The 24,173-nt window shown below is 42.4% G+C and overlaps 1 protein-coding gene across 1 annotated transcript in view; it reads left to right on the top strand.

Moving 5' to 3' along the window:
• Window positions 1-24,173, top strand: part of LOC126184468 (uncharacterized) — an 818,298-nt gene that overhangs the window by 377,839 nt on the left and 416,286 nt on the right. Inside the window, exon 3 of the mRNA XM_049926859.1 lies at window positions 18,616-18,698. Within this exon, the coding sequence (XP_049782816.1) occupies window positions 18,616-18,698 (83 nt within the window). The remainder of the gene's footprint in view (window positions 1-18,615; window positions 18,699-24,173) is intronic.

Genomic DNA, 24,173 nt, shown 5'->3' on the forward strand with positions numbered 1-24,173 from the left:
GGGTGTGTGTGTTCGTCCTTAGGATAATTTAGGTTAAGTAGTGTGTAAGCTTAGGGACTGATGACCTTAGCAGTTAAGTCCCATAAGGTTTCACACACATTTGAACATTTTATGTAGCAGTATTAGAGAAGCAGTGTATTTAGCATTGTCAACGTTATAGCCATGATTCGAATCAGCCAAATAAAAGATACTGTTCCACTATTCCACTTACTCCTTCATTTTTTTACGTGGTGACGAAGTTTGTGCTTAGTAAAGCTAAAGCAAAAAAAAATTATTTTCATTTAAAAGTACTTCAGTCACGAATGGAGACGCGGTTTTTCTATATAAATTCTCCTTCAAAGCTTTCATTTTCCTTACAAGAGCGAAAGGAAACAGAATGTATTTAATATCTCACGTTTCCGTGTATCATTTTTTGAAACAGAAAGCGTAAACGCAGTGGAGGGCAGGAGATAGCGTAAGACTGACATCTCGGAAAGTCTGTCGCAGGAAACGGGAAACGTCGTTGAACAGCGGATATTTGATATTGCTCTGCAGACAGCCGCGGAATGTTCCCGTTTAACTTTTATCTCATTTGAATTTATTGCTACCAACATCAATTCTAGACTGAGAGAAAAAAATATCGTTACGTCACTGTAGGAAAAGTCAGAGGACAATATTTATCTCGACATTTCTCTTTCTCAGAGATGTTTGTTTCTAGCAATTCGTAGTCTTTCTTGCCAAATATTCGCCCCAGCTGCGAGGAACACACACTTCTACTGCTTAACGGTGACGTTTATAAATAAGTAACTCTAAATCAAAGAAAATTAATTATTTCGGTTTAATTAATTTCTTATCGGCGTGCAATGACAGTTTTGTTTTTTAATAGCATGACTTAGTACCCTGCAGTCAAGCATCACATAGTGCTATAACAACTCACAAGGACTGAGGTTATTTAAAACTCCAGTTGCAAAATGTGACTATCCACATCAAATATCGTACGTTTAAAATCTGTGAATAAAACGTGGAGTAATAGGAAACTAGAGCCCATTTAACTATAACCATACTGGTATCTCTTGGTTAACGTAAAATACAAAAATAGTGTTGCTTCTAAACAATAAATTCCGCTAACTGTCTGTGAAATAAGACTTTTTTTTAGGTAATACCTCCTTCTAAAAATAATTTAGTACTGTTGTAGCTGCCTAGGTATGGCACAGCATTGCCATTGTAAAGAACAACGCTTAACAAATGCGCTTTGAAATTCAACAGAAAATATTCCTTCTATCACAATTAACATTATAGTTTCCGTGTTTCATAGTTCATAAGACAAATCGCTCGGATGCATGTGACAATGCATAGTCAACGAAATTTTCTTGTTAGTCGGAATAAATATTACATTACATACAAAAAATGTACTCATTATGACACAATAACACACACAAATAATCGTCTGTTAAAGAAATCATTATATCATTACTATCTACTATTCGTATAGATAATGCGCAGCTCACTAGTTTGTGAGGCAGGCAGGTGTACCAAACCAGGATCGAATCCACGTCGTAGATTAACGATCCCAGCTGGTGTACCGGCCAGCCTGAATGTGGCTTTTAGGCGATTTCCCCGGTCGTTTACGCAAAAGCTGGGCTGCTTCCCAATTTCCATCTGAAAAATTACGAGAAAAGAAACAGCTAAAATATGATCGCAGACAGAAAGAAGTTTACTGAATTTTCACTGACAGCTGGCGTACACGGCTTCAATCCCTTATCCTATTGACGACCGAGACAACAGGAAGGTCATCCGGCCACTAAGTTAAATAAAATAAATTTGCCAAATCTTGAGTACAGTTTTACCTAGTACTAGATGGGATTAACTCAAAGAAACAGACAGTCCTCGTAGTGAAATGCCTGACGAAATTGGTGAAACTTCCAGAAGGAGAGAAGGAAACTTCACGGGGCTGAGAAAGTATGTGATGTTAATTCAGTAATAACAAAATCTAGTCAAATATACAAAGAACATGGTGACATGAGCACACTTATCAATATGACGTTCCATCCCCTCTTCCCTAGATATCTGCGCTGCTACGGTTGGAAAAACTGTAATATAGCCTTTGCATGCTCTCGTGGTGAAAAGTGGCCCAAAACTGTTGTAACCCGTGCTTGATATCCTGGATACTGGCACTCAGACGGAACTGACCTCCGAGCTGGTCACACACGTCATCCACCGGGAACAAGTCTGAGAATCTTGATGGTCACAGTATTACCCCAAAATCACGCATACACTTCATACAGTTACGCGCCATGTGGGGACGGGCAGTGACCTATTGAAAAATGGCGCCACGATACTTTCGCTTAAGAGGTACCACATGAGGACACCGAATATCCGTGACATCTCATTATGCCGTCACAGTTTTCTCAATCATTCCCAGCTGATGTCATACCGCCGAAGTCATTTCCGATGGCTCCCTCACCAGGATGGCAGGACTAGCACCTTTTCGCCTCATTAAAACACTGGAAGAATAAGACCTCTCCTCAGGTCAGCGCCACACTCGTCGACGATGGTCATACGGGGTCGTGAAGAACCATGATTCGTCGCTGAACACAATGCGACGCAATTCGTCAGAAGTTCATACTTCCCAGTGACGACAATCCGGTGTGGTGTTATCCCAGCCTGCGAATGAGGCGGTAGTTCCTCAAACGGTTGCTTAGAGTCTCTGACCAAATGCTGTGGGATGACACAGACAATGGCAGTGCCTCTGTTACTTGTTGAAGATGACAGGCGCAGATGTGAATGGATAACGCTGTACTTGGTGCAGCCGGCCGGGGTGGCCGAGCGGTTCTAGGCGCTACAGTCCGGAACCGCGCGACCTCTATGGTCGCAGGTTCTAATCGTGCCTTGGGCATGGATGTGTGTGATGTCCTTAGGTTAGTTAGGTTTAAGTAGTTCTAAGTTCTAGGGGACTGATGACCTCAGAAGTTAAGTCCCACAGTGCTCAGAGCCATTTTTTTGTGCTTGGTGCACAACACGTCTATCCTCCCTTGTGTGTTCAAATGTGATATACCGGTACCTTGACCACGAGTATGCCTCCCATCACGTTCCCATACAGTCCGAGATCGACCCACTGTCGCATCTGAATGCCCCACAAATCACGATATTCCACGATTCGATCAGTAGGCCTAAAGGAGACCCACAATGAGGCCCCTTCCAAGCCCTGCCAGCTGCTGATAACGCTCAGGCTGTGTGTCCCCGTCCTTACAGTGATCACACATCATCTGCCCCTTGTATAACCTACCAGGCGTGGTAGCAACACTAAACATGATCAACACTAATTCACTCTGGTGGTCGATATATCTTCACAGAGAATGGCAACTTACATATCCGCTCACGTTGTGTACTTGTACGAAGTTACTTTGACATCCGATAATGTGTTCTGGGTGCTTCACGTTTTTCGTCAGGCAGTGTATGAAACGTCGGTCTCTGATACAATACAAAAGGCTGTTTGTTTGATTGGCATACGTGTTTCACTTCTTCTATTATGTACAGTGGTCTGTAATACATGTTTTGCTACTTACTGTTAGTATAAGAAGATACGTGATAAAATAATTTCAAACTTGTTTCCCACACAGAATCAGAAACGTAATAACGCGATTAATACTACCTTATCGTGTATCACGATATGCATCTACTGAAGAACAAAATGTTGTGGATTGGCAAGACAGCCAATCCACTATGACAGGAAGACGAAAGGCACGGGTTTAAGCTCACGCGGGCTGGGGTGAGGTCTGGAACAGGACACGGATTTTAGACTTCAGAAAATAAAGTACGTAGCTGCTGGAATACTTAACTTTAATCCATAATAGGTGAACATCGCTCTTGACGGTACATGTTTTACAGCATCAATAGTAACTGGTAATGGCGCCTTGCTAGGTCGTAGCAATTGTAGCTGAAGGCTATGCTAACTATCGTCTCGGCAAATGAGAGCGTAATTTGTCAGTGAACCATCGCTAGAAAAGTCGGCTGTACAACTGGGCGAGTGCTAGGAAGTCTCTCTAGACCTGCCGTGTGGCGGCGCTCGGTCTGCAATCACTGAAAGTGGCGACACGCGGGTCCGACGTATACTAAGGGACCGCGGCCGATTTAAAGGCAACCACCTAGCAAGTGTGGTGTCTGGCTGTGACACCACACAAAATGCGTATTACAGGCTTCTAAAGATGCTTAAAAAATGAAACAAGCTAAATCGTATGGCAGTCAAATAAATAACCCTTTACTTATTTCCAAACATGGAATTAATGTACTACCATGTAGTAATAATGAAGTAAGCGAATAACGAACTGCAGAAGATAATTAAAGCGATGATAGATTTTTAGTCAACATAGGTTTGTTAATTATGGGAAATGGTCCATTCGGTGTGATCCACTCGTTTTTCTTGGCTGAGTAACAATTGCCGCTCTTTTTCGTATCCAGACGGACTTCGTTTCACGGTATCTCGATGACTGATCTAGTCTTCATCAGGAGCTGCGAATGATGGCCTCTTGTAGTAGCTGCCTGGACCTCACCAGAACTGTCAACAGTTGGACTGCAGGCAACAACTAAAGAAGATGACAAGATCCGACGTCCAACGTTGTGCACAAAAATTAAGTCGTAATTCCAGCTGTAAAACTCTAAACATATCGCCTAATTTCATTGATGAGTACAGTATCAATGCGCTACAGTTAACATACATGTGTTACAATTGAAGTGTTTATGATTACGTATTATTAAAGCAGTTCGATTGCATGGATAATGTTCAACTGAAACTTGTGAATGAAATGTGATGTACTTGCAGAAGTACCTTATGGGTATTCTCGTATCAACATGATGCTACCAATTTAAGGATTTAGAGAATGAACACATGATCGAAAGAAACGTTAAAATATCGTCGCCGCGTATACTCCGCTAAAGAGGAAAAGTAAAATATTATACCGGGGAAGAGTGAAATAGGTACTTAGTCACAGATTAAAATAGAGAATAATTTAGACCATGGATTTCACAATGAGTTTTAAGCTTCTAGTCTCGGAAAATTATGTATTCTTTCCATGTATTCAATAGCTCGTTGACAGTGTATTTATTATCAGTATTTTTTTGTGCTAGCTTGGGAGTTAGGAAAATCAACTTTTCAATTTCAGAAGCGTGTCGAGTGTGGAACTGGACCATGAAATATGTACACGCGTTTTTGGACCTTTATAGGAAGATGCAGCTATAAAGAATATTAAGCTACTGCGGGCACACTGTGCGGCTGGTCCCGGCGGAGGTTCGAGTCCTCCCTCAGGCATGGGTGTGTGTGTTTGTCCTTAGGATAATTTAGGTTAAGTAGTGTGTAAGCTTAGGGACTGATGACCTTAGCAGTTAAGTCCCATAAGATTTCACACACACAAATTTTTTTCTGCGGGCACAAATCACCTTAGGAAATTTTATGTAACTACTTTTGCTTTTGTGACTGTGCTGCGAAACCAGGAACAATAACTATCTACGTCGTTGGAAGACACAGTGAAAGAGGTCTGAGAGTCCTACTGAGTAAAAAATGGTTCAAATGGCTCTGAGCACTATGCGACTTAACTTCTGAGGTCATCAGTCGCCTAGAACTTAGAACTAATTAAACCTAACTAACCTAAGGACATCGCACACATCCATGACCGAGGCAGGATTCGAACCTGCGACCGTAGCGGTCGCTCGGCTCCAGACTGTAGCGCCTAGAACCGCACGGCCACTCCGGCCGGCAGTCCGACTGAGTACTTATCTATAATTTTGTCTCTCTTTGCTTCAGGAAACTGACGAGTCACTTACTCTTCTCTGTGCGCAGATACCCACTTTCCTTTAGATGTAAATCTTCTGTCATCTTTAATGACACCGTCATCGGCGGGACGGTACCCCAAAATTTACTTTCTTTTATTCTGAAAACACTTTGCATGGCATAATACCTTTTATCGTGTGTTTTACATATGTTGTATCTCAGTTTCTCTACAATTGTGTTACTGTGATTTCAGAAGCGTGGGAAAGGTCTAACATACTCCTTTTATTTCCGTATCGTGTTTTTATCAAAGACCATTAAATAACAGCAAACATCGTCATTATATATTCGAAAGCTACATTTAGCTGATGTTTAATGTTAAAATATTTGTCGTATTCATTACCATGGGTTCAAAAGTAAAGGATAACGATGATTAGTGCATGCCCTAACTCGAAAAGAAACTTATACTTCTTTCTTCTACAAACAGGGAGCTAAATGCGTAGTATTTGTGACACTATTCTGTTTAAGAATGACGAAAGGTGAATATCTTTGTGTGCTTGAGCACTACGATATGACAAAACTTGTATCCGAGTATCAAGTAGAGCAATCGGTCACGACGCGTGGGAAGCTAATCAGACACAGGAGAGCCAGCAGTCGCTGTCGACAGCCGCAACGGAAAAAATAGAACTTCAATAATTTCAATAAATTTCAGGAGCTTGGAGTCAGGAACTATGCCAGGGAGGCGCGACGCCAAAGTCAAAGCTGTAGCCATAATGCACAGAAGGAGGTCAGTTACGAGGCACACTACTTTCAAATTTAAGAGAACGTGTCACACTCGTTTTTCTCATCTTCTGCAGTTGGGTAACGTCGCCTCTTTTGTGTATACTAGTACTGCAACACCTGCGCCAAAACGCTCATCTAATTATAATATATCGCATCACTTCTGCAACGTAAATATGGTTTTACCCACCGTTACCTTTTCCCACCCCCCGGTATCTTTGGCGCAGACTTAATCAGCTTCTTATTCCGCAACGTCTGCTGAATTCTCGTTTAATTATCTTGGTAAGAATAATGGATCAGCTGTAACGTGTCGGCACTTGGTCTGTACGGCAGTTAAATAACTCATGAATTTAATTACTGAGACCGACACTTGCATCTTAGAGGGTTCACACGCTTCACATACGCCAAAACGTTTTCCTGGCATTTGCTCCGGGCAGCTGATGCGCAGTGTCAACAGAAGAATTACACGCTGCCATCTTTTTGAGTGTGCAGAATGCTGCTTTAATTCATACTGTCTAGATGAATCAGATCTATGAAGGACGCATCCGTTCTGAAGTGTCTCGGTTAAGCTCTTGGAGTAAACTTGGCGCCCTCGTGTATACATCATGTACATTCCTTGCGTGTGGAACCTACAGTCCAGACTACCAGTAAGATCCTAAGAATTTTACCTTAAAACGATTAAAAGGGGTAACTTCGAGCGCCCCTCCTTCGTATAAAGAAAGTTACTTGGGCTCCATGATGATTTTATGCTCTGGTAGAGCACTTGCCCGCGAAAGGCAAAGGTCCCGAGTTCAAATCTCCGTCCGGCACACGGTTTTTATCTGCCAAGAGGTTTTATATTAGCGCACACTCTACTACAGAGTGAAAATTTCATTCTGGATCATGCTTTAGGTTATCCCTGATTTCCGTAAATTGCTCGATCGAATTCCGTTATTTTTCCTAACTCACGGCCATATATGATTTACTTTCACGCTCTTAACGAGTCTGAGCTTGCGCTTCGCTTTTGATAACTTAGTTGTCGAAATGGCTTCTAACTCTAGCTTTCTCTTTCTAAGTGCGTTGAAGAACTCCGATTGGACGGTATTGCTTGTAGTGCCATCCAAGGTGACCGAATACCCAGATGAAGCAAATTCGACAAATATTTTAATGACAAAAGCTTTTGCAAGCCTCCATCACTGACAGATGGATTACAATCATACTTGGAAGTACAGAAGAATTAAAATTGTAGAAAGCTCGGAACTAACTAAATCAGGAGATATACCAGGGATATTCGAAAACAAAAGACACATAGCACAAAAGAAATTATGAGATACTATATTTTCGTATCAATTTCATAGTAAGTTAAAACATGCATCTAGAAATTTTACCATTCATTAATCACAATATTTGTACGTTTTGTGATTCTCGGTAATGACAACCATAATATCATCTACCTGCCCACGTTTCCTTTCAGTCTTGTAAACGAATGGAAAGCATCGGACTGAATCTTTTACTCTGCAGCGAAGAGTGTGCTATTTTGACTTACTGGCAGACTAAAACTATCTGTCGAATATGGAAGCTCGCTATTCACGGGCAATTCTTTTACCGACTGAGTGATCCATAGAACAACATTGTCCGCCAAAGGCAAGGTTCTAGGTGCGCGCTCCGATTCGGCACAAAGTTTTAATCTGCTAGGATATTGCCATTGCAACTCAATGACCTGTAGTGCAAAATCAATAAACCACGTGTAGTGTATGGGAAGGTACACATGGTACACACATTCACTACAAGAGCATTACCAGAAGTTTGTTTTCACTAGCGTGACGCATTTTTTTTATGACACTGCAAAGCTCCAGGGTAGCCTACCGATCTAGACCACGCAAATGCTGATGAGTCCCAACGTCGGGGAGCCCCAAGCAACATAGCACTGGCGTAGCGACAGGGTCCGATCATCAAACTCCACACGCTCTCAACCAACACATCTGTACGAGCATCAGAAGTCGGCTCTCGTAGGAAGTTCTATGTGAATGGCACGTCTATTGTCGTCGTAACGGTTCAGATTTTTGAGCCAGAGCTGCGCCAGCAGACGATCTCCAACGACTGCTGTACTCGGACAGAGAAGAGCGGTTATTTAGAGTCCACGTGCTGGCGCCAGTTGTGATGTAGTCAGCTTCCCGCCGTGCGGTTGCGTATGGCTGACGTGGCTACAGGCTGGCATATTTCGGCGCTCTCGCAAGCAATGAGCGACCGTTACAACGAGTAAAGGTAAGCATCGGTTTCTGCAATATGATCTCAACGCGTATATTCAAAGGGTTATGATTATGGTTTTTGTGATACTTACACATGAAATTTAGGTTTAGGACTGCAAGTATCAAATTTACTGGAGAACGGAACAAAGTATTTTTTATGTGCACTTCAGAAAGAAGTTGCTTCTTCTCCAATAGACGTAACGTCGACCTTTATGAAATCCTTGATATATCTTAGATAGAGCACATGCATGATAGCAAAAAAATGGCTCGGAGCACTATGGGACCTAACTTCTCAGGTCATCAGTCCCCTTGAACTTAGAACTACTTAAATCTAACTAAACTAAGGACATCACACACATCCATGCCACAGGCAGGATTCGAACCTGCGACCGTAGCGGTCGCGCGGTTCCAGACTGTAGCGCCTAGAACCGCTTGGTCACCCCGGCCGGCTTCATGGTAGCATTCAGTGGAGTGTTACTTTTTGGGAACTGTACAGTGAGCGAACTGCATGTCCAATTTGCACTTCAGAATATCGTCCTGTATCAATGTGAACAGCTCACGTGGTGTGATTTGTATTTGACGCGATTATATTTAAATCAGTTTTTGGAAACAGTAGCCTAGTGAACTATATACGGTACAGGTGATGCTAATATGTAAGAAAAATCTTTCCTCGGCGTTATGCATACATATTTATTTCCTATTTAAAGGACTTAATAATCACGAAACTTCAGTTCCTTGCCTCATAACTGGGTCCATAGCTATCACTGGTTAAATGAAAACGTGTTCGCTTGCTGGAGTGGCCGAGCGGTTCTAGGCGCTTCAGTCTGGAACCGCGCGACCGCTACGGTCGCAGGTTCGAATCCTTCCTCGGGTGTGGATGTGTGTGATGTCCTTAGGTTCGTTAGGTTTAAGTAGTTCTAAGTTCTAGGGAACTGATGGCCTCAGCTGTTAAGTCCCATAGTGCTGAGAGCCATTTGAACCATTTGAACGAAAACATGTTCCGACTGATGCTGTATGTATCTGTATAATGAGAAGCAAAATCGTTTGAAAACAAGAAGTGTAATTTACTAGTAGTCTGATGCGTAAGTCCATAGGCCACTAGAGTTTCCTTAGTCTCTAGTCTAAATACTGTGACCCACTTTCAAGGCTGTTGTGCAAAATTCTGAAATACTATAATAAGGCTTGTTTGATTTCATCGGCTTATTGAATTGTGTGGGTGACGGTGATGAATTCTCTGCATTGTATTACTGCTTTTTGTGTTTTTTGGATCATTATATAATGAACAGAATATGGAGCGAGAATCCCGATGCCAATACATACCACATTTCCTCTCGAATAGCACCTTGGATGACGGCGAGCATAACTACCATACACGATGAAAAGACGAGGAATTCTAACATGCTGCTATCATTTTACCATATACCCATTTCTGTAACCGAGCTCGTTAACGAAAGTTAGTTCCCGCACTGCTGGTTCTTGGCTAGTAGCTGTTCCAGTGCTGGCGGTATAAAAAATTTTCATCGCCAATATTCTGCTGAGCAGGGGAGGAGATATAGAGCCGTGAGGTAACTAATCGCCACATTTTACGCCAGTGTCCATTATTACGGAATGATATACGTGGAACTGTAGAAAATGATCACCCAGTCGGATGCAGACGTATCCGAGCGTGTTGAGTCCCTAGAGGAGCTGGCTATGTGCCCGTAAGGGATGGATTTCAGCCTCTCTCTCCTTTCATCAGTAACACCAAGTAACACCATTATCCTACACACTCATCCATCACACTGACGTACACGAGACAGTTGCAGTTACTATGCCTGATACTCGAGCCACCAGAGTTGTGTGTAATGGCGTGCTACCATGTACAAGAGTAAATAAATAAATCTTTTCGAGACGATGCGAAGAGATTCGTTATTTAATGGACGACATAGGGTCGCAGCCTGGTAGCCACTTGCGTTCATTATAACATTGTTGTGAGGTCGGCTAAATCATTTAAAAATAAATACACAAAAAACAGCAACAGTCGCATTCACTTTTTCACATTCGATTTTGACTAACTAAAATCAGCATCAAAGGATGATGAATCACAACATCTACTCAGCAGGCACTCGGCTGATAGGTTCTGGCGTTTAACTTTTTATTTAGTTGAGGTCAGCTGTTATGGCATGATAAGAAGAATAATAACATCACCAACAGTATAGGTCATATAATGTCATCTGAACATATAAATTTAAAGAGATTCAGTCAACTGCTAAAGTTAACAAGAGTATTAACTCTTGTGTACCAATTCCTTTCATAGCCGGCCGAAGTGGCCGAGCGGTTCTAGGCGCTACAGTCTGGAACCGCACGACCGCTACGGTCGCAGGTTCGAAGCCTGCCTCGGGCATGGATGTGTGTGATGTCCATAGGTTAGTTAGGTTTAAGTAGTTCTAAGTTCTAGGGGACCTCAGAAGTTCTGTCCCATAGTGCTCAGAGCCATTTGAACCATTTGAACCAATTCCTTTCATAACAGTAATGAACAGTCTAGACTGCACTTTGTTATCTATATCAATAGTACATTTCGCATCCCGGGAGATAGCTGTCATCAGCGGTCACGTAAAAATAAGACAAAAGGAATTAACATATCTTTTTAGGCTTTCTTAAAGAGAAAAATCACATGTTCTCACAAATTATCAATAATGAAAGAACCTCTACTCACCAAGGAAATTTGGAAAGTTTTGGTAAAGCGTGAGGGACCAAACTGCTGAGGTCATCGGTTCCTAAGCCTACACACTACTTAATCTATAGCCGCACGGACCGTGACAAGCCGCCTGAGGCCGTGCGGCTATCCCGCGCTACTTACCAATACAGAATATTTCATCATGTACCGACCATCCAAATTATTCTGACACTCTTTTATTCCTGGCACTTAACAGAGGTCAGTCCAGAAACTACGGTGGCAGTTCGAACTGATAACTGAAAACGAAAGTTGTTTATTCGACCACTCAGTTGCGCGCAGGCAATGTTAAGTAGTGGACGTACGACCACGGTGTGTCAGTATTGTGTCACAAGTCTCAATGAAGCAAAATCTCGAAATCGTGTGTTCAATACAATCCCCGGAATGTTTTCAAGGAGAGAACAGTGTGTTCAACGTTTGTCTCTGTTATGACTTCCTTGCATACTGTGTGGTTCTTTAGTGGATACAGGAGCGAGGAACAGATGCCGTTCATGTGCAGAGAATTCAGATATTAATTTATTCTGCATCTGATATCAAACAGTAAAAATAACACATAACTCCGTTATTTCTCTTGCAGCGTCAGTTGCTAAGAGTAGTCGTGAATGTAGAAATACATACAGATACATAATATTTATAAATCTGCCACTCTCCAATACAATGTCTATTCAAAAGATGTCGAGCCCTGGCTACTATGAAAGTCTGCAAACGTTATTCAGCTGGCAAATACACGAAAATGGGTTCAGTGCTTCCTTTTTCTTTTTTTTCCTTTTGTGGCAGTTTACTATTATACAGCGTCACCGGTTCAGATTCGGTCCAACTGTCTCGGTGGACAAGAGAGAGGAGACTCAAAGCAACGGCTGCACAACAGCCGATCATAACACTTTGAAGGAGTGGCCGTGGAACTTTAAGTTCCGCGCCACCCTCCGACGGTGGAAGTACAGAGGAGGGGTGCAGTGATGCTCCAACTCTACGGTGAAGGAAAAAAGTGGCTGCACGAGAACAAGACACTGGTAGTGATGGTACGGAACGGAGATAAGAACGTGGTCGTAGTAGTCCTATCGTCAGTCAGAGCCGAAATCTGGGTCCTCCAGGATGGTGAGCGGTACAGGGTGTCGGTGCCAGCGCCGTGGAACTGTGGTTCCGATGGTTTGTAGTCCAGCGACCGTCTCACGGAGGGCTTCCACTATACTGTATAGTTGTCGAGCATTACAGCGAATGGTCGTCTTGAGAAGGGCCGTATTTGTCCCCTCGTGCAGAGTGATAATCATGGTGAGAGGAGGGGCGTGAAGACTCCACCGGAGAACTTTATTCTGTGGGCGCTGTAGCGGCAGCATCGAGGACTTACTAATCGTGGCCACGCAGAGGAACCATATGTTAGTGACGGTAGTGCAACTGAGTGATACAGCCTCAGCTTGGTATCTAAATTCAGCTCTCGGCTGGAGAAGAGCGGGTACAAGGCCCTGGTCAACTTTAACCCTTTATGGGCGATGTATTCTGCGTGGCGGTGGAAGAAAAGTTTCTTATAAAACCAGACCCCGAGACACTTCACATATTGGGCCCACGGGACCCGGACACCCCAGACTGAGATGTTGTGGCGGAGTATAGGACGCCGTTTAGTGAAATACACTGCCGTAGTGCTGACGGCATTGAGGGAAATCTTATTGTAGCGACACCAGGTGACCGTTGCGTCCACTTGCCTTTCGAGGCGAGCAATGAGTTGATCAGGATTGCGGCCGGTCGTATTAAGCGCTGTGTCATCGGTGTATTGTGCCAAAAGGCAGTGGCGGTTAACGGGCATGTCATTGACACAGACATTAAAAAGAAGAGGGGACGGCACAGAGCCCTGAGGGGTACCCATCGACATGTGGCGTACACTAGAGCGCTTTCCCCGTTGAGCAACGAGGAAAGTCCTCTGGTGGAGGAAATCGTCCACAGTCTTAACGTAGATGTCAGGAATGGTCCTTTGCGTCAGCATCTTATACACCAGGTTGTCCTACCATATCTTATCATAAGCATTCCACTGCCGTCGACCTGCTGGAGTTGAAACCATTGCTGATGTGCTCCGTCATCCAGAGAACTTGCAGTTCTGCGGACACGTGTGAGGTAAACCCAAACTGTGCGGGACGGATCGTCCCGACTTCTGCCAGAGGCTGGGAAATGCGGGTGGAGTATGAGAGACTCCAGGACTTCCACCATGGTGTTCAAAAAACTGGTGGGCCTGTTGTTGGTAGGGACTGTAGGGTCCTTAGAAGGCTTTGGGATCCCAATAAGCTTTGCATGTTGCCACTGCGGAGGAAAAAGGCCACTCTGAAGACGAAAGTTCTATATCCTGGTGTATAGGACGAGGGGTTTACGTGGTAGCCGACGGAGATGTTCATTGACGATCCCATCCAGGCCGCAGGCCGAATTACAACGTTTCTTCCGGAGGATTCGAAGCACTTCCACCGTGGACGTAAGGCGAGGAGCTATAAGCGGTGGTCTGTTTCAGAAGGCAGCCACAGTCCTCAGGATATCTTGGCCGTCCTGGAGTTCATCGGCGTGGGGTCCAGGACGAGCAGTTGGTTTTGGGCCTCAAATCCATCAGCCAGGGTTTCCACCACACGAAGAGTATCATACTTGAGACCAGCGTCCGTCTGGACGGGGTGGTGGGTCCGGAAGGTGGTACGACGCAGGGCTCGGTCGACAGCCCAGTCCGATTTATGCTGAAGGAGAAAGGTGGACATCCTATCCTCCCACTGTTCCGAATTCCAATCCGCTAGGCGGCGCGCAAACTCCCGTTGGAGATGCTTCGTGCGACGCCTGTCCCGAGTGTCACGGTATTGTTTCCATCGGCGGCGGTAGAGGTTTGGGCTCAGTGCACGAATATTCGAACATAATATCCCCCTCGCCGGAGCTCTAGAGAGGGGATGCATGCATCTCATTGGCAGTGGCGTTATCATTCGTGGCTGCGCCCTCGCGCCGCAACAATGGCTGCAAGAAACGCGGCGGCCTAAAGCCCGTCTTACACAGAGTTAGATTGTCCACAAGTTTGCTAGATGGCGCAAATGACTGCCGGCTAGCAGGTGGGGGTGAGGGCTACCTCGTATGCTAAGTCTCTCACACGACGTATGATTCGGCACGGAAGCTGGCTTGCTGGCTAGACTCCGTGAACTGCAGGACACGCGAGCTGGCTGAGCTGCAGTCTTTCTCAAACGACTGTAAAGAAACTATTTGGTAAAAAATTTCATTCCCGCACATCATATAGCTTCATTAGTCAGCTTTATGATGAACTGCCTATCATTTCGTTAATGGTCGTACTTATTGTGATATTTTAGGACTAAGTACATTACTGCTCAAAAAATGGTTCAAATGGCTCTAAGCACTATGGAACTTAACATCTGTGGTCACCAGTCCCCTAGACATAGAACTACTTAAACCTAACAAACCTAAGGACATCACACACATCCATGCTCGAGGCAGGATTCGAACCTGCGAACGTAGCAGGTGCGTGGTTCCGGCTTGAAGCGCCTAGAACCGCTCGGTCACAGCAGCCGGCTACATTACTGCAAGAACGTTGGGAATTAGCGTTTGGTCCATGTTAGGTCATATATTGCTGTGTATGAAATGTAGCTAACGTATTGAATTTTTCTTTAAACTTTGAAATATTGCTACCTATTACCTGTCTCGACGAAGTGGATCGTATGTATAGCGCTTCGTCCCGACCTCAAGCACCAGTGAAAAAGCCAGAATGGTATATTTACATAATTCCTTGTATCTTGTAAATGATTTCAGCTATTGAAATAAGATTTTGGCAATAATAGTACGCATAAAAGAGTATTTCACTATATGATTAATATGTGAAACTTCCATATCTGCAGCGACATATCGGAAGCGTAGTCGCTTCTTTTAGTGAAATGATGCAAAATTTATGTGCCATTGATAGCTGGTGAAACGAGAATTACTTTGAGTTTAGAAAAACATATATGAGGAGCTTTCACTAGATTTTTATACCAAGAAGGGGCATTTTCATGACTATTGACTCATCTTTCCTTTAGTTGCTCTTTTATGATTCTGTTGCAATTTCAACAGCATTAGAATGTTAGTGACATGAATATCTACAGACTCTGCGGTGTTTTGGCGGGAGAAGCAGATTTAGACCGGACATCAAGGGAACTTAACTTATGACTCAAAACTCTCCACTAATAATGTCTCTCTGAAGAAAATTAAATGGAATAAGAAGTCGGGCAAAAAAAGTTAATCGATACTTCTGTTGATGTTTTAGTGGAACCCAATGCGCCGGTGAGTTTCTAATAATGAACGTTGCGGACAGACCCCGGCCAAAGAATTTTATTGCTCCCTGTTAATAATGTGAGAAACACGAAAACATTTAAATTTGCAAAATCCGTTCAGCTACCTATCAAAGTTTAAACAGAATATCAATATCTTTGACAAACTAAAACATGTTTGTGGTGAAAAAGTGCAATCCCTCATTCTGTAGAGGGATAGGATAGAAAAGGTGGCATCCTATGTGCTGTTAATTGTTTTTATATTTCTTAGATTACTGAAATATTTAGATAAAATCCGTTGCCCAATTGCAATCCGTATCATTTATTATTAAAAGTACAATGGAGTATAATATTTCACCGAAATTTGAAGAGAAGTATCGATTTACTTTCCCCAGACCTATAATCACCCTCATTTTCCTTCAGAGAAACAGCTGAGTTTATATTCGTCTAACTAGCATTCTATAGCAGTTGAAACTGCGACAGAATCATAAAATAGCAGCTGATGTACAGATATGTCAATAGTTTATGCAAATGCCCGTTCTTGGTACAAAAATAAACTGTAATTTCTACACATATATTGTTACAAAGCCACAGTTTCACCAGCTATGGATGGCGCTTAAATATTACATGATATCCTTGAAGAAATCTGTAGTCGTTCGAATATCGCGGTAGACATCGAAGTATCGCATATTAATCATATGGTGAAATACTCTTCCCTTTGCAGACTGTCATTTTCAAAAATCTTTTTTCGATTTCTGAAGCAGTTTGTAAGATACGAGGAAGTTTGTGAATATTTCATTCTCTGTTTTCGCTGGCTCGCGAGCTCGGGAGGAAGTGCTTTTACGTACGATCCATTTTCTGAAGATTGCTGATAAATATCAATATCCTACAACGTTTACAAAGAAAGTCAATACATTAGCTACACTTCAAATGCTGCAACATACGACCTAACATGCACCAAACGAAAATTTTTAGAGACCTCTGTTTTTGACTGCAAGCTTTCCGTAATTTATGCGGTTTACTTAATCCTAAATTATCACAGTAAATAATGTCATTAACGAAATGATAAGCAATTCATCATGAAACTGATGAATGAAGCTATAAGATGTGCAAGAATCAGTATTTTTTTCGAATAGTTTCTTTACAATCGTTTGAGGAAGTTTGCAGGTCGGCCGGCGGGCGCGTGAAGTTGTGATTGGTCTCGGAGGGTTAAGTGGCGCTGTCTCATATTTCCCGTCCTTTAAGCTGTGACGTCAGATGCCAGGCAGGACTACTGATTGGTCTGATCAGGCAGCGTGGAGGGAACCGACGAAGTCTGACAAGAAAAATAGCATCGGTTCTGTGACGGGAAACATACACAACTCCCCGGGTAGCAGACGACAGAGCCCTCAAGACGGCCGTCGCATGAGTCTGCAAGTAAAACTGCAGCGAATATTATTGTGTGTGAGACGAGCTTAACTGGCGGCACGCCTATTTGAAAGTGCGGCCGACCGGATAGTGGCCGATACCACAATCTCAGACTCCTTGACCCCAAACAGATGGAATGAAACACGGATGCCTGTCGCAGCTTCGACGAAATGAAAAATGCGCACAATCCTTTCCTGCGAAAAAAATATAAAAAAATAAAAAAACACTGGTGACGATACCTGGTGTTACCAACATGAACCTTCTCCAAAATAATGAAGTGCAGAAATTCACATGAGGGGTAAACATTTTGACAACATAACTAACACTCAAGCCATTGTAAAGAGTGAGTCGTGCAACATCCCAAAGAAGGCCTATTCTGACAGTTTCACATGGCTATATGAACGTTCTGTGAGTTGTACGAAACTGAGGGGAGACTATGTAGAACATCTGAAGCATTAAAACTGTTACGGTGTAAAGTCCAGCACCGGCACGCCAGTCGGGAACGAGAGAGCAGAGAGGGCTGTGAAGAAGACGTCAGCCAATCGCACGCTGCCGTCTTCTTCACAGCCCTCTCTGCTCTCTCGTTCCCGACTGGCGTGCCGGAGCTCGGCTTTACGCTATAACAAAAACAACCCTCTTAACTTTTCTCTATTTCTATGAAACCAACATCAAAACGTTTTGGACTTACAGGATATTTTCTACTGAACTGTGCAATGTACTAGTGCCAACTGCCGATTAGAACCTGATGCTGAAAATGAAGGGCAATCAACCTGCATCCAGGTAGCATTACTAGAAAGTGAGAAGCGTAATCTATTAAAGTGCAATGCACTTCTCATGAGGCATACAACGAAACACACATTTCATTAAAATATCACTTCTCAGATACAATGTTGTGCATTATAAAATCAATTTCATCACTTAAAATTGCATGCTCATTAAGTGTATAAATGACTGATTTTGTGAAAAACTGCACACTGTAAATATCTACAGAGATATGGTTCCAATGTTTCGTCAAACAAAGACTGAGATACTTTTTTCGCTTATCGCAAGCAACGCAACAGTTAGAAATTAAAAGACTGGACAGACGGATCTCAGTGTCATCATTATTAACGTTTACTGGAATTTACAGTCATAGGTTACATATAGGAAACACTTGAAATTTTCACATGAAAAAATAACCTTAAAATGTCCTAAAATATATATAAAATGTGGTCTTCCTGTCAAGTAAGTTAGTATTTAACAATATACGATCCTTCCTTCATCCATTGATAATTTTGTGTTAATTTTTTTATTCGAATTCTACTTATTATTATATATGAGCTGAGCCATTTACAGTCATCTAATACTCGTAATATCAATTCACAAGACAAAAATCCACAGTATATACATGAAAATTATGGAAACTTGGAGTTTCTGAGTGCAACACTTAACTTCAAAGTAAATCGTATATTTTGACGTTCTAAATGGAACTCTTTCTTCCAGGTTTGGTTCGTAGCAGAGACGGAAGTCGAGATGACACAGGGACCCATTACATGAACTTACCATCTCCAAACGTCCAACACGAAGTAAGTATATGAAGTTAAGTGGCGGTTCACTGAATGTGTTACTGAATCTAAGGGCATAACCATATTTTGTATCATTTTCGAGTAATATGCTGTGTAGGTAGCTTAAAAAACTGTTATCTTTTGTATGACAATGATTTATTGTGTAGTGCCTTACGAAGTTACAATGCCACCTGCTGAGTGTCATAACTCTGCCTTCTTCTTGCAAGGAAGACTTCCCAGAAACTTTAATTCCTGGTGATTTGTAGAACTTACTAGAAAATTTCGAAGTATAATTCTCATTAAACCGAACGTCGATTCGTACACAAAGGATGAGTGATCCTACTGGAGGCGATATGCCCTAACATTTCACCAAACTGTGAACCGATTTAAACAAGCATTTATAGGGAGACCTACAGTTTAATGCGATCTCCAAATCACGTTGCAGCTTAGTTTTTCTCGTATTTATCAGAGGTGAAAGAAGCCTTAAGGGACAGGAAAACTATCCTCGGACAATTGACGACTGAATCCCAAATTATGGGATGTTAAGCTCTACCCTAGCACAATTAGCCACGACCTGATCATTAAAAGTTATTCCATTCCATCTTGGCGTGGTCATTCAACAACATTATTATTGCTACTATTTAAAAACAGTTTTAGATTGCGCAATTTTCTTCATTAACTCAAGAACGACACGTTTTGCCCGATAGAATATCATCAGATTAAGTTAAAAAATCAAACATTTTCTGCCAAAATGAATCCGTCAGATAAAAGATGACACCGAATAAAATGTTAAAAGACAGCCTAATGGAGGCAACGACCAGCATTGCAAGGGGGAACAGGGCCTCGTGCACAAAATGTTAACACAGATGTACGCTAGAATGGCGCCAGAGGCCCGTCGATATTCACATAGTGCATACGTATGAATAGAGTAGCAGATTTGGCAGAAATCTCTGATTGTTTTAACATAACCTCATGATGCCCTGTCTGGGCAATACGCGTCGTTCTTGAGTTAATAAAGAACACTATGCAAGCTACGACTGTCTTTTAAATATTATTTAATATTAAAGATCCAAGTGTAGACCAGATAGTTACACGTACAAGTTATAGTGGTTCTGAGACAGTGAAATAAGCAAGGCCCAAATAGAACACAATATTATTATTTACGTGTGTGTGAAATCTTATGGGACTTAACTGCTAAGGTCGTCAGTCCCTAAGCTTACACACTACTTAACCTAAATTATCCTAAGGACAAACAACACACCCCTGCCCGAGGGAGGACTCGAACCTCCGCCGGGACCAGCCGCACAGTCCATGACTGCAGCGCCTTAGACCCAATATTATTATTACTTTATTACTATATCTACATCTTTTGTCATTCTTGCAGTATTTATCATATGACATACTAACAAAGTTATTTACAAGAGTTTTTCGCATAAGGTATCATGAAAATTGTTTACAACAGTGACACATAAAACAGAGGAAAACAGTATTGTTTCGTCCAATCACTTGAGTCGCTATTGACCAATTCTCCATCCCAGTATAATGGGTGCTGTGCAATTTTATTTCTCAAGAATCCTGGTGCCAGACACCGCACATCTTGAGGCAGTGTTCTGAACATTTTTAGAGCAACCGCTGGAAAACTGTCTTATACTTCAGACAGTCGACAGATATTCTAATGTTTCTCTTTTTGCGGGTGTTGTAACTTTTTTCTTCCTGTTTCACGGTGAAAGCCTTTAGACAGCTTGGTATTCCTGTGTTTTTCTCGTTGTGAATACAATTGTGTAGTAGTTCTTGCTTTATGCTAAAAACCCTTTGGTTTTCCGTATTAAAGACGGCTGGTGTCGTATATCGTCGACCTGTCTGCGGTTTCTTAGCCACTTGCCTCGTATCTTTGAGCAAATGTTCGTCTGATTTCAGTTTTCTCCTTTGGGACGAAATGTGCCAACATCTCCATTATAAATAAAACATAACTGAACATACGCTTAGAGTGGTAGATTACACAACACTTTCCTCTAATAATTCGTGCCACTTTTCAGACCAAATGAAACCAAACATCAGGTATTCATGAGCCCCATGCCCAGCAATGGATCGCCGTGAGTAACAACAAATTTATAAAAAATCTATGGATAAGAAAAATTTCAGTAGTCATGTAACAGTGACCTCGTAGTGTTTCGCAGGGGAATTCTTGAGTGAAAAGTTCTCTATTGCTAAGCTGTGTCAGTTCGGTGGCTGATCCTTACCTGTCGATGAATTTCATCCCTATCAACGACAGAAGTAAAAAAACTTACAGCCGCGATGTTCAGAGTTCCCTAAATACCTTATTTTTTTAGTATCTCACATTCTTGGTCATAACTAGAAAACCTCCTATATCATATGAATACGGACAAATATTTGTTAAGACGTGAGACACTTAACGCGTGCAGAGAACGTCGGTACTCAGACGTGTGGGCTTCGCTGTTGACGTTCATTGCTCGTCTCCTACTGGTTGTACTTATCTCTGTATTTACTGTTGTGACAGTGATGCTGTCACCAGGCACAACACTTACAACTGTGTACTGCATTAGACATTCCCTAGGTATCGCATCAGAACAAGACAAGTGATCCGGTGGAGTGTGAACACCGTAAAGACTGATAAAGGCTCACATAATATTAAGTGACAATTGTCAGACACGGTATTATTCTGTTTGGGATAACAGTATACCTCGGACAATTGGAACTCTGGGTATGAAAGAACAAGTGTTGTGACATCAACAAGCCACATTAGATTTCTGCCATTAAAATCTAAGGCAGAATGCGTAAGGTTCACAGCTGAAGTGTGCATTTATTTACGGATAAGGCGGAATTGAAACTGTGTCAGCAGACGAACATCATCGAGTGATCACTTTTGGAAAAAGACAACAGATATGCTTTATGCACCGTGGGGCCTCACATTTTCTACGCATCGTACGACAGTACTAACAAATGTTCAAATGTGTTTGAATTCCTAAGGGACCAAACTGCTGAGGTCATCAGTGCCTAGGATTACACACTGCTTAAAATAGCTTAAACTAACTTATGCTAAGAACAACACACACACCCATGCCCGAAGGAGGACTCGAGCCTCCGGCGGTAGGTATCTAACAAAAACGTGTGATATGGGATGTACTAGTCGAAGCAATCAGGGTGTGAACAAATCCGAAATCAGCCAAGTGTGTTATAAAGAGTTCATGATTCTTTGAGAATGGTTGAAGGAGAATGAATGGTAACAATACTGAGTACCTCCTGTATAACCAGAGATGGATGAACATCATTGCACAGAATGCCCTATACGTCAACAAGTATTTATTCCCTAACATACGTTCACAGGACTTTTTTTCTAGTCGTGACGAATATACCACGTACATAAGTATCGCCTGGAAAGTACCTAGAATTCTGCCGAGGTAGGTTTGGTGAAACGCAGTGTCTGTATACGCTAGTGGTCGGAAAATAGTAGCCGGCCGATGAGGCCGAGCGGTTCTAGGCGCTTCAGTCTGGAAACACGCGACCCCTACGGTCGCAGGTTCGAATCCTGCCTCGGGCATGGATGTGTGTGATGTCCTTAGGTTAGTTAGATTTAAGTAGTTCTAAGTTCTAGGGGACTGATGACCGCAGATGTTAAGTCCCATAGTGCTCAGAGCCATTTGAACTATTTGAAGGCCTCACACAAGTCTGCGCATCCGAGAGGAGCTCACAAAAATTTATTGGACTGTTACTCCTCATCCACCCTGCAGACCCTACAATCTGTATCTCACACCTTCCGGCTTCCATCTGTTTGGTCCAATGAACGATGCACTCCGCGGAAGCAGTACGTAGAGGATGGGAAAGTTACTGACGCAGCAAGACGTTGGCTCGACCAGTAGAGTGATACCATGTGGGTATACAGACCTTCCCAGAAACGTGCCGTAAGGTCGACGCAGTGAATGGAGATTATGTTGAAAAATAAGGTTTCGTAGCCAGAAGAGCGGGGAATAATACGGCGTATAGGAATCCTGAAGAAAACCAATGCACTTTCAGAGAAACACGTGTCCCGTTACTTAGTAAACACCTCTCGTATTATTATTATTATTATTATTATTAATGTGCGACACGTTGAAAGACACATTCAAAACAATATAAGAAACGAATGTTGGTGCTTTTCTTCCCGTCGCATTCAAGTCGGTAGATATGAAGCACTAGTTCGTCTTGTGTTGTTAGCAGAAACATCCAAACATAGCCCTATAGGGAGATATAATATCTCCCCTATAGGGAGATATAATAATTAAGGTGGCAAGCTTATGGGAGACACTCCTCAGTTTTGAAGTTCAGGATGTCGACCGTGCTGAAGAAAACAGTTTCTGACCAATGTATACTGTCAATAATAACTAACATCTGTGAGACATAGACATTAAAAGAGTTCATTGTCAGAAAACTAATAGCGGCCCAAAGGGGAATGGAAAGACCACTGTTGACCTTCACAAAGTAAGACAGAAAGAAAAAAGTAGATATCAGGTAGACAACAAAGGTCAGTGACATAATGGAAAGAGTGAATATCTTAAAATGGCATTGGGCTGGTCATGCCGGAGTGAACTGGCAAGGGGAAGCTCAAGTTTGGCAGAAATGGAAGAACCTGCAGAGTCCCTATGTTGTACGCCGCCTCAAAGAGGCCACATCATCAATTGATGGAAATGACTGGTGATGACGATGATGAAGAATAAATGTCTATCATTTCCGGCATATTAGTTCACTGTCTTAAGAACTGTATCACGTCTCTCTCTGCAAAACTAGGTGAACGCGTAGAATAGGCGTAACCTGAGCCATAGACAGATGACACTTTATTCTTTCCAGTTTATGTTTGCTACCACAGCACAAGACAGTAACAGTAAACCCAGGGCTCAACACGACAGATTTAGAGAGCTAGAAGGATTAATCAAACACGTTACCAGAGGGATAAATGCATAAGCGAGTTAAACACTACGAAGAAACATTGATGTGTAGATGCATTTATAATTACTGCGTTCCTGTTTGCAGAACAGTTACCTAAGAACGATCTGCAGCGTACAGTTGCATATTAAGGGCGGCTACCAGGACCAAGTTGAATTAATATGAGACTAGATGAACGAGATGTCTCAAATGAACATTTACATCTAGCTATATACTTCATTACAGATTTAAATCGTCATGTTATTAACAGTGTGAGTCAGTGGCTGAAAGCAGCCTTCAGGCTTTAGGCGTTCCTTCGTGTGGTATCAGGACTTAAAGGTGACGAGCGTATAAACTATATCACTATCCCTGCTTCGTGTAATTTCGTTTACGGTTTTCTTGGCAACGTTGTTCTGTCGGACATACCATACTACTTTAAAGAGGAGAGCAGCACAGTGGGAAGAGTTCAATATGAAAGACGTGCTTTAAGTAGATAAAGTAGCCTTTGACAAAACGTTATATAACATTTACAGAGGCCTCTTTATAAATGACTGAATCGTTCTGTCTCCTTGTGGTTTG

The sequence above is a fragment of the Schistocerca cancellata genome, chromosome 4 (assembly GCF_023864275.1).
Source record: "Schistocerca cancellata isolate TAMUIC-IGC-003103 chromosome 4, iqSchCanc2.1, whole genome shotgun sequence".
Lineage (NCBI taxonomy): Eukaryota > Metazoa > Arthropoda > Insecta > Orthoptera > Acrididae > Schistocerca > Schistocerca cancellata.